Genomic DNA, 12,198 nt, shown 5'->3' on the forward strand with positions numbered 1-12,198 from the left:
GAAGTAGCTTGTCAACTTAGTATAATGCATAGACTTGACTTACACTTTTCAAAGGATCTATTCTTGGGTAAAAGAATAAAGGTTGTTATGATGAAAGTGAGATGACTAAAGATCATGAATGGTCAAGTATGGTTTTTTGCATACAATTTATATATATTTCCATCTCTTTCTTTTTTGTTTATATCTCCATGCAGTTTAATGTATTTATGTAACATCTGTTAAAACCGCTGTTCTTTGTTGTCTCATCAGATGTTGGTTTTAAAGTTGGAAGAAACTCAGGAATGTCCTACTTTGTGCTGCAGATCCATTATGGAGATGTCAGTGCTTTCAGAGGTAAATCCTTATGAATGTTAAAGAACTAAAATTTGTGTTTCAGAGACAATTTATGTAATCAGTTATATCACCCCAGTAAAGGTCTGGACAAATTGTGTTTTAAAGTAATCTGAAATACTACAGCCAGAGGTTTCACAGCTCAGTAAATGTTGTATGGACAACTTTTTAAATCTTCCTTCCTCCTGTTTCTCTGTGGTTTTACTAATAGCAACATGGCTTCTGCTATAAACACCTGGGATGAAGAAATAAGGAGGCAGGTTTTATTACTTTCTGATAGAGTAGGAAGAATTCTCGTTTTGAAGCGTCTTATGTCCAAGTAGTAAGGTGAATCTCATATACAGTTGTGTTCAAAATAATAGCAGTGTTGTTAAAAATGTGGGTAAAGCTCAAAATCCTTCAACTATTTTTATTTCCATTCACTGGGAACACTGCACATTATATTTTACATGAAAGCATCAAGAAAAAAGTAGCAATATTTGAATTAATTTACAGAAAATGAAGAAAAAGTGGTTGTTGGCTGTTCAAAAAAATAGCAGTGTCTGAATTTTTCACAACAAACTCATGTTTACTCAATGAACTGAAACAACATTAAGATTTAGCATTCCTGTGATTAACAAAACTAATATTTAGTTGCATAACCACCGTTTTTGAGAACTGCTTCGCATCTGTGTTGCATGGAGTCAACCAACTTCTGACACCTGGAAACAGGTATTCCATCCCAGGATGATTTGACAACCTTCCACAATTCCTCTGCATTTCTTGGTTTTGCCTCAGAAACAGCATTTTTGATGTCACACCACAAGTTCTCTATTGGATTAAGGTCTGGGGATTGGGCTGGCCACTCCATAACCTTGATTTTGTTGGTCTGGAACCAAGATGCTGCTCGCTTACTGGTGTGTTTGGGGTCATTGTCTTGTTGAAACACCCATTTCAAGGGCATTTCCTCTTCAGCGTAAGGCAGCATGACCTCTTCAAGTATTTTGATGTAAGCAAATTGATCCATGATCCCTGGTATGCGATAAATAGGCCCGACACCACGGTAAGAGAAACAGCCCCATGTCATGATGCTTGCACCACCGTGCTTCACGGTCTTCAGAGTGTACTGAGGCTTGAATTCAGTGTTTGGGGGTCTTCTCACAAACTGTCTGCGGCCCTTGGACCCAAAAAGAACAATCTTGCTTTCATCAGTCCACAAAATGTTTCTCCATTTCTCTTTAGGCCAGTCGATATGGTCTTTGGCAAATTGTATCCTCTTCATCACATGTCTTTTTTTTAACAATGGGACTTTGTGGGGGCTTCTTGCTGATAGATTAGCCTCACACAGACGTCTTCTAATCGTCACAGTACTCACAGGTAACCTCAGTTCATCTCTGATCTCCCTGGAGCTGATCATTGGCCGAGTCTTTGCCATTCTGGCTATTGTTCGGTCCATTCGAATAGTCGTCTTCCTCTTTCTTCCACGACTCTCTGGTTTGGCTTTCCATTTCAGTGCATTGCAGATCATTTTAGCTGAGCAGCCCATAATTTTTTGCACTTCTTTGTATGTTTTCCCATCTTGGATCAACGTTTTAATTAAAGTACGCTGTTCTTCTGAACAGTGTCTGGCACGACCCATCTTTCTCAGGTTCTCAGAGAAAATTGCATGTAAAACATGTGCTGGCTTCGTCTTTAAATAGGGGACACCTGAATGACACCTGTTTCTTCACATAACGACTGATCACAGTGATTGAGCTCCACACTGCTATTTTTTTGAACACACCCCTTTCACTTAATTATTCGACAACACAGACTCAGGAGCATTCATATCATGAATGTTGGGTCTGTTGGGTTTCTCTGACTCTACTACACCGACTGGTAAATTATTTGCGATGTAATATTAAGATTTCTACCAAAAACACTGATTAATCTGGTTAGTCATGTTGGACTGCTATTATTTTGAACACAACTGTAAGTGAGGGACTTTGATACAAGTCAGGAGATCGCCATCCAGTGAAGGCCCGTCCGTTCCTCAGTTTCTATCTCTCCCTCCACATATTTTTTGCCTCCTCCATCAACAGGGTTCTTTTTTTTGCAGTATAGAGGTTCTACATTATACCAGTTGTTCACTTTGAACCTGGGGATAGTGACAAGGGAATACAATGCCTTTTCCTGTTTTGGTTTCACAATGGCAACTGTAGCTGGAATGTGTCATTCCTGAAAATTAAGTTAGCATTCCAGCAGAAGAAGGAAAAAAAAGGAGAGAGAGTCCGTTAGGAATAGGACCAAAAACATACTTTCCCACAAAGAAATATGAATAGAATGAACCAATAGACCAAATACCTGGGCTTAACACAGTAAACTAGCATGTAACTTACAACATCCACAGAGCAGCTAGCTTGAGTGGACTTTTAGTCTTTTTTTTTATTATTCCCTTAACAGTAACACGCATCAGTGTCTGTCCCCAGATGCCACACATTGGTTGCCCAATTGGCTGAAGAGAACACATTTCATCACATTGTGCTCAGTATGATTGTATATGACATAAACTTTTATTAGGAACACCTGTACAGCGTAACGAAATCCGATACAACAGCCCTACAATAAAACTTACCATAATGAACCCCATACTGTTGCTGTTAGAGTATGAGAGATGTGTTGTTATACTTAAGGGTCTATTTTGAATTGGATGGTTCTCATGTTAATAAGGTGTTCTAACTAGAAGTTTTACACTTGTTCTGATTCCAAATTGAAAATCAATCAAAACATTTGCTTTCATTTTAACTACGGATAGCATGGGAAGTGTTTATTCTGGTTTTGTTTATTGTATTTATTTCTTTGAGAAAAGAGTTTACTCTCGGGGGCTGAACTGAACTGTTAATATTACCAAAGATAATTGTATTGTTTTGTCTGGGAAGGGCTACCAACATACAGTCTAACTGTTTTGTGAAATACTTACCTTTTTAAAGAAGATTTGAACATGTAAATGCAATAGTCTAACAATGGTATAGCTGCCTATTTCCAATATACCATTCTCTTCTGTTTTTGTAATTGTAAATGTCAACTTTGGTGATTGGAGTGCACATAATGACAATAAGTGTAGCAGTTTTATTTTTGTTTTATTTTATTTTGTTCTGCAGACCATCATAGAGATTGTTCTGGAGTTGCCTTAAGAATGACATCCAAACCGTGAGTATTTACTTAAATAAATGACTTGTCTGTCGAATGCTATAATTAATGCAAGACAACTGTATGTGTGTTTCTGCTGAAATACCAGGAAAAATATGCAATAGATTTGACACAAAGAAATAGGAAGGAGAGGTCACAGGTAAAATTATTAAAAACATGACCAAAACACCATTCTTACTCTCTTAACTGTGGCTCTCATCAAAGGCAGCCTTTTATTGCTGGCATATACCTGCTCATGGCTATGGACACAGTTATCCTTCCAGGGAAAAGAGGTAGGTTTTGTATATTTTTTTTCCTCATGTCCTTTGATAGCCTTGTCTGGAAGACATGATTATTCCATCAGTATTCTATCAAGTTATTATCCCTTTTTGCTTTCATTGGACCTGGAAAAATTACACAATTGATACAGGTGTGTTCCCCAACTACTGTGCAATTTCTGCTTTTATTGAGTATGTTTATCTTCCAGACATCATGAATAACTTAAATTGGAATTTTGGTTTTAAAACTGAATATTTATATTTTTTGGTGTGAAGTGATTTATACTTACCAAAAGTTTTGACATCCGTTCATAGTGCATAGACAAGTGATAAGGTGGTGGAGTGGACCTTTGTACAGATAGCTCTCAAGCCTTTTCTGGGGGTACTCAGATTGTGGGCAGTATTATCCAATTAGTTGCAACCTTATTAAGAAAGAGGCCAAAATTGAATCGGCTCGCTGTGTCCCATGTTGTCTGACCTAGAGAGCTCACATGAAATTGACATGAATGTCTTATTTCACAGTTTGTGGGTTGGTACCCCAGATACCCAAATGTATGTGTACAAGCCCTGAAAATAATATTTCCCCTTTAAATTCAACATACATTGCTAACCCACTAATCTTGCTTTGTAGTACAGCCCTCTATTGTTGTTAATAAAAGCCCACATGTTGATGTGTAATGTAATTTGGCCAGTTTGTATTTATTTTATTGTCTATTTGTGTTGAATCAGTGCCAACACTTTGCATGCATTTGCCTTATTTTCAACATGGTCCATATTCAAATGTTGCTCTTGGAGTGAGTAACAGGATAGGAGTAGCAGAAAAGGAACTGTACAGTACAGATTGTGCCTGTCCTGACATTCCTCTTTTTTGTTAGTGACAAATGCAGACATCGCCTGTGATTATACTTCATATCCCATCTACCCATTTGCCTTCAGGACTCACACACACCACCTTGGTGAGTTATATTAGATAATTCAGCAGATTGTTTCAGAGTAACTTTGATTAGTATCTCTGGTATTCTGGATGACTTTTTTTCTGTAACAGGCAAAGTGGTCAGTGGCTACAGGATCCGAGACGGAAAGTGGAGCCTGATAGGGAGACAGTCCCCTCAGCTACCACAGGTATGCTTTCACATGAGACGTCCCTTATGTGGCATGCATGCACCTTGAACAATTCCGCCTTTCTTCCCTAAATGTCACGGTGCCTCGGTAGCCAGATGGTTAAAGGTGCGTCCATGGCACATTGTTTCACTGTCACTGGTTTGAGTACAGCCAGGGACCTTGGTTATATGTCACACCCATCTCTCTCCTTACTTTCTCTCTGCTTCTTCACCAACTTCACCCTAAAACCATGTTGTATAAAACCAAGTATTCCAACCGCTGACAGGATGTATTTTAGAGCTCAAAGTTCAACTCACAAACACTATAGTTTTGTGCATAAGATTGAAGAATGCAGATTTTAAGTCATTGGTGAACTCCCATTTAATGTTGAATTGACTAGCTGAATTATCAATTAGTCAATCAACAGGAAGTCAAAGTAACAATTTAGCATTTTTGAGAATGATATACAGTATATTTTCTTTCTTGCAAAGAGTAAAGATGAGCTGATCAATAACACTCATATCCATTTGCAAAATATGAAACTTGAGCTACCAGCCAGTGAGGTTAGCTTAGAGTCATAACTGGAAACTTCTGAAACAGATGGTCTTGCTCTGTCCAATGATAACATGTTGCCTATCAAAATGTAAAACAAGCCTTTGCTTTGTGCAGACCAAACTTGCTGTTGTACAAGCCACTGACTTTCTCACTATCAGTTTTCGCTGACTCTACCTGCATTATAAAGGTATAAGCATGCAGTAAAGCTATACTTCACCTTTCTTGGCTCAGATCACAGTGGCTCCCAAGAGAAGGCTATTAATGCAAAACGGTGGCACAATGATGTTTTTCCACTGGCATACTTGGCCACACTGAGTCAGACTGATTTGCATTTCCATGACCAGTTAGTGCCGAGCCATGCTCTGTGTGTGTGTGTGTGTGTGTGTGTGTGTGTGTGTGTGTGTGTGTGTGTGTGTGTGTGTGTGTGTGTGTGTGTGTGTGTGTGTGTGTGTGCGCGTGTGTGCGTGTGCGTGTGCGTGTGTCAAATATCTCTGCAGATAAGGATCAGACTGACCTGAGATTTTCAACATGGCTGCTGCGTGGTTTAAGGGAGTGCAACGTCAGATTTGTTTGGACTACAATGATACCGTTAATAAATTATTTAATAAATGCTTTACCAATTCCACTAGCATTGTCAACCATAGCGACGTGCGCACCAATCACAAAATTATATGGCAAACCACGTGATTTTGTTGCTGACGAACAGGGGAAGTTGTGGGAGGGACGGAGGCGAAAGAGTGACAGCAGCAGTGACGTGATAGAGACAGTGAGATTAGTGACATATAGCGTGTTTGGAGTGTAAAGTTAGTGTGTCATGTAGTGTTTGGTGTAGTGGAGTCGTTTTTTTGTGTTCTAGAGTTCTCAACGGGCCTGAAAATTACAACCTGACCTGACCTGGCCAACAGGTTTTTAAGCCAGAACCCAACGCAGCCCGACACACCAACATGAACTGTCTGCCCGAACCTGACCCCCCACGCGCCTGCATTGTTTTCCTCATGGACTTGTTATCGTACGCAGCAGCGTTATGTCTGCGTCTGCCCCTCCCCATGAAGCAGGCAGCCAGACTTACTCTTCACCTCACGTGAACAGCCATGATTCACAAAAAACAATATACAATTTACAACCTGCAAGAAATGCGTTTTATAAAAAAGGAAGCACAAGGCCCAACCCGACCCGGCTCATTTGCATATTTTTTGGGCCCGAACCTGCAGGTCCGGTTGGGTTTGTCGGCCGGGCCTGCCCGTCCGGTTGAGAACTCTAGCCTGAGCCTGAGGCATTGCCTGCATTTAAATGTAAATAGTAACATATAACTTTGAAAATTTTGAACACTTATGCTCAAATTTAGCAAAAAACAATTTATATTTGTATTTTAAGTAGGCTGACAGTTTAACGCGTTAGATTAATTAATTACACTGCAAATGAACACGTTATAAAAATTAACGCAATTAATTCTGAGATTCTGAGTGGCAATTCAATGCGCGAGCATTTTAAATTTGGCCCATTAAATGACCTGTAGGCTACTTGGCAGTGGCACGTCACGGTAGCACTAGCGCCAAGGAACTTGTCCAGACGTGTTCATCACTTCCAACCTGCGTCGCTAGTCAAAGCAGGGTGACAACAGATATGAGCCGTTTTTAGACAGAGCACCAAGCCGCCGATTTGCCCGTCCTTTAGGCGGCCCGGTCCGCGGTTTTAGACAGAGGCTGGCAAATAGGGGGTCTGTTTTGGTCCGCCGATTTTCCGCTTCGGAGGGTATGCTTATTTGCGCCTCGCCTGCTATCTAAAAATGAGGCAGAAATGTGAGGAGGTGTCAACGACCTGCACTGTTGTGTGACCCACAACCGAGGAGTTTTAAAACCAGGAAACAGCTGATCACAGCAGTCTGTCCATAACTTCATCCGCGGACATTAAAATGAACAACTGGACAGCCACTGAGATCCAGGAAATGCAGCGTCTCCTCGGTCTCTGTAGCTGTTTGGTTGTGATAGCTTGTTGTTGTGTCGGCAAGCTAAGGACGGTCGCTACTTTCAAATTAAAAGCCCCCTGCTAAGAACCCAGTTCTAAATGGTATTGCAATGTAAAGCTCTTATTTTGAAGACAAATTCTATGTCACTGTTCACAGCCTTATACTTATACTATTCATTTTGAATTGCCATATTTAGTCAGCTTTCCCGGCAAACATTTAGATTTCTATTTCACGTCTAATTCAACGTCAGTCAGGCAGGTTGATTCAATGTCTACCAGAGGTGCTGAAATGAAAGTTTTTCTGACCGACGTCATTTTGATGTCTAATAGACGGCATCATTTTATTACTTTAGTTAATTTGATGTCGTTTAGACGACATATCGACGGCTCACAGAGCAGGCTACTCCAATCTATGTCATTATTATGTCATATAGACGACTATTCAATGTCTCTAGGTGACGTCAGGTCGTCCAGGTTGATTCAACGTTGACCAGAGGTGCTGAAATTAAAATTTTTCTGACGTCGTTCTCATGACCGACGTCATTTCGACGGCTAATAGACGGCATCATTTTACGTTGTTTCAAAGTCAAATAGATGACATTTCAACCTTTGTCAAAATACACATGTATTGCATTTAAAAAGATGTTTACCTAAATTGAGTGTTTCAACCAGTGCCTACATAACTGGCATTACCACATCCATAAATGACAAGCACAGCTCTTGTGCTGTATACTTCTCAATTCTTAATGTTCTAATGTGCAACTATTTGAATCAACTTCTCAATTTCAGCAAACAATTCTTCAAACTGCATCAAGGTCAAAAAGTCCAATAGACAACAGAAAATTTCACTTTTGCCAACTTAAAATATCACGGGAATGGTGAACCTGGTTGAAACTTTGATGGTAAATAAACTCACCTGTGTTAAGGTTAAAAATGCCCGAGTGACGTTCACCCATACTGTAAAATACAAGTAGTACATGGACTAATCTTAGGTAAAAAAGACAGAATTCAGGAACAGATACATGTATTGAAATATCTATATATTGAATACTTGAGTAAAAAATGAACATGTTTAATGTAACAAATGTTTTATTCAACTAAAGTCCAGGGGGGTCTGCCCCTTGCCCCCGTTCCTTGCTGGGGCATGTTTCAGGTGGGTCTGTGTAACGATTTCTATTTCTGCATCCGTGGCCTTCTCTTTCCATCACTTCACAGCAGCTGGAGAGAGGGCAGAAGAAAAAATTAAACATTTTTACAGAGCGCCTATTTAGATGTTAAATGCACTTTGTAGATGGCAGGAACACTTTATTTTGGTAGTTCAAAGAGTAATGAAAGAACCACTTCTTAGAGCCACACAGTAGCCTGAATCTGATGGTTACTAATACAGCCAGTAGGCATTAACTGTCTGTGCTATGGTAGCCCAGCTGAGCCCAGGATAGCCACATGCAAATGAAGCCCATTCAGTCATTTCAGTTATATCACTGTTGCTGCTGTTATGCATCAGCTCCTCTGTCCAAGCATCATCACAACAGTGTAAAACAGGGGCGGAGGCTCTGAGGCTGTATTCATATATTCATATTCATTCAAGCCACAAACATCAGACTTCAAGCCCACAAACATATTTCCATCATTTCAAATACTCTTTAACATGCACGTGCGTTGATATGTCGTCTAAACAACGCCGAAACAACGTAAATTGATGCCATCTAAGAGTTATGGAAATGATGTTGGTCATTTCAGTCCCTCGGATAGATGTCAAATCAACCTGCCTGCCCGACGTTAATCAGACGCGAAATAAACGTCCCGACATGACTGGATATCTTCATCTCGACACAGCAGTAGGTAGAGGAAATAATTCTTGACAGTGTTTTTTCAGTTAGATATGTTTTCTTTGAGATCGTATTCTTCCAATGTTATCATGTTAAAAAACAGTCGAATTAAAGTCGCGATGCGACATCGATTGGACGTCTTGATCCAGACGCAGGTTGAGAAAATGTTTTCTGGCAGTATTTGTTCAGTGAAACCGCTCTAATATGCATGTGTATATAGATCATATTTGCCCTGATATTATTTTATGATGTTGAAAAACAGTCGAATTATAGTCACGACGTGAGGTGACGTCGATTGGACGTCCTCATCTAGACGCAGGTCGAGAAAATCTTTGCTGGGTTAGTGCTCATTTTGAATTGAGAGTCTGCTTAAATGCCTATTTGAGACTCAGCCTTATTTTATTTCTGAATTTTATTTATTTAAGTGTATTTGTATTGCATTTTTGAATAATGCACCTTGCCTAATTGGTTTGCTGGGATGTGCTTGACCATTTTCTTTTAAATTTGATTTATGAAATGCACTTCACCAAAAAAAATGTGGATTTGTGGATGAAAAAGCCACTTAATCCCCCCACTTCTATAGGAATACATACCGTATTTTCACGACCATAGGGCGCACCGGGTTATAGGGCGCAGTTTCAGTTACAGGTGCTTTTTCTGTATTTAACAAATACATAAGGCGCACTGGACCATAGGGCGCGGGCATGGTAAAACACACCGGTAAAACATGCAAGCTAGTGTGTGTATTTAAAAAGGCAGCGGGAGCAAAACTGAGTTTGGTTGTGCTTTATTGAAATCCTGGCCCGGATGGAAAGATGGCACCGTTTCATGAAGCGAAAGCACCAAGACGAACCTCCTTCAAAATGTTCAATTTTCATTTCTTCCGCTAGCGTTACTGCCCTTAGTCGTATGGTGACTGTAGAGACGCTTCTTCCAGCTGTCCTTTGACCGGCAATCCATTGCTCGAGTCGGTCTTCCAACTCGGGCCATCTCGCCTTGTGTCCGCGGAAACTCAGCTGCGTCTTCTTGACCTGTCGCAGCTTGTTTTCCATCTTCCTCCACTTGCGAACCATGGATTCATTGATATTGTATTCCCTTTTGGCTGCTCGATTCCCATGTTCCACCGCGTAACTGACAGCTTTCAGTTTAAACTGTGCTTCGTAAGCGTGTCTCTTTGCCATTATCGGGGTTGCCAAAACATACCAGCACAACGTTCTCATCTAGTCCTCTGTTACGTCCGCCTTACAACAACAACAACAATAACGCCCACACTTCACACTTCACCCTTCAACGTTCTCATGTAGTCCGCCTTACAAAAAAACAACACATTAGGCGGACTGCACTATAGGGCGCGCCGGACATTTTGGAGAAAATTTGAGATGTTTAGGTGCGCCTTCTGGTCGTGAAAATATGGTACTTACCACAGGCAATGCACTAGTTAGTTAAGAAGGTAGCCTGGTTGGAATGGAAATGCAAATCCCTGCTGCACGGGCTCACTGTCAATTGACCGGGTGTTAATGCAAAGTTTACACATTCACATTGCGTACAAAAGCTTGATCTTAGCGGGTTTAAGTGGGATTTTTGAGTCGTGGAGAAGGGGTATTTGTCTGCTCCAATTGGGCACTTTTTTTTTTTTCCAGCAATGAATAGTTATTGGTACAAGGGTATCACGACTGTGTCCCAGATTTTAAGAAACTTCTCCAAAGATTCCTAATTACTATTTTGCATCCAGAAATTGCCCCTGTTTGATGTGTGTAACATTTGGACAGAGCCAGCTTAGCTGTTTCCCCTGTGTCCACACTGTTTTCTAAGCTAAGCTAACTGGCTGTTAGCTCTGGCTTCATATTTAGCAAATGGGTATGATGGGTTGCCATCAATCCTTCTCGCAAGAAAGTGCATACAGGTATTTCCCAAATATTCACTGGTTCCAGCTTTTCCAATGTGATGATGTTATGTGTTGTACCATTACAATTCTGATCTATTTTAATTCTAAACCCAATTGAACCCACACTACAGTGGTTCATCGATTTTATTTATTTATTTATTTATTTTTGTCCTAAAAATATCTTTCCTTCAAAAGTGGAATACATTGCAAGTTTTCTGGAGCTTAGAGTTACATCATCTCACAAAATCACATGTTATTGGATTTGCATTTTCTGCACATGGCATGAGGTCCAGTCAGCATATTATGGGCATAGGATACTGTTTCCCAATTCCCCAAGCGCTTTTCCACGCACCTGCGAGCTATTTTTTATCCTGCGTTTCTGACCCCTGGAGCAATATTGTGGCCTGCCAGGTGAAGAACAGCTCGAGTGTGCACAGAGTACGCTCGCAATACTTTCCCCTGCTTGCGCACGCAGACTGCTCGCTCGCAAAACTCTCCTCTCCTCACTCGGAAAACTTTCCCCCTGCTCGCGTGCAAGTAATTTTTTTTAGTGGGCGGTTTTTGTCAGTAAGGTGGCAGGCCTGGGGGCATGCCAATCACCATTGTATCCCCGAATATAATTGGTTGAGCATATTTGCCAATCAGACAGCAGGGTACGGCAACACCACTAGGACAAACGGGACAAACCACACAGCCCTGAATGCCTGAATGACATGTATTGTGATTCGGTGTCTTGACTTGAATGTTTGCAAAATGTCACACCGAGCAATGAACTTCAGTATGTTTGTCTGAGTGCTGTCTTTTCTTTCCTCCATCGTTGACATTAATCTGATAAAATGCTGATCATTTCTTGTAACTTGGACCCTGTTGCAAACAGACATTTTTTATTTTGGTGAAACTGTTTTGTTCATATTCTTGATCTAGGCTAGTTCTTTCTCCCTGAAAATTACAATTGTAATATAAAAAAGGATTAAAAAAATTAAATAATAAACTTAATAATAATAATAATAATAATAATAATAATAATAATAATAATAATAATAATAATAATAATAATAGAAGGCCTGTAGTTATTAATAGGTGTCAGCAACTCTCGATAATAGAGCAG

At 40.2% G+C, this 12,198-nt stretch overlaps 1 protein-coding gene across 2 annotated transcripts in view; it reads left to right on the forward strand.

The window, feature by feature from the left end:
- Positions 1-12,198, forward strand: part of pam (peptidylglycine alpha-amidating monooxygenase) — a 75,456-nt gene that overhangs the window by 13,429 nt on the left and 49,829 nt on the right. For both annotated transcript variants that reach the window (XM_037117743.1, XM_037117744.1), the window contains exons 8-12: positions 250-333; positions 3,450-3,498; positions 3,703-3,770; positions 4,631-4,711; positions 4,801-4,877. In XM_037117743.1, the coding sequence (XP_036973638.1) occupies positions 250-333; positions 3,450-3,498; positions 3,703-3,770; positions 4,631-4,711; positions 4,801-4,877 (359 nt within the window). The remainder of the gene's footprint in view (positions 1-249; positions 334-3,449; positions 3,499-3,702; positions 3,771-4,630; positions 4,712-4,800; positions 4,878-12,198) is intronic.

The sequence above is a fragment of the Acanthopagrus latus genome, chromosome 12 (genome assembly GCF_904848185.1).
Source record: "Acanthopagrus latus isolate v.2019 chromosome 12, fAcaLat1.1, whole genome shotgun sequence".
Lineage (NCBI taxonomy): Eukaryota > Metazoa > Chordata > Actinopteri > Spariformes > Sparidae > Acanthopagrus > Acanthopagrus latus.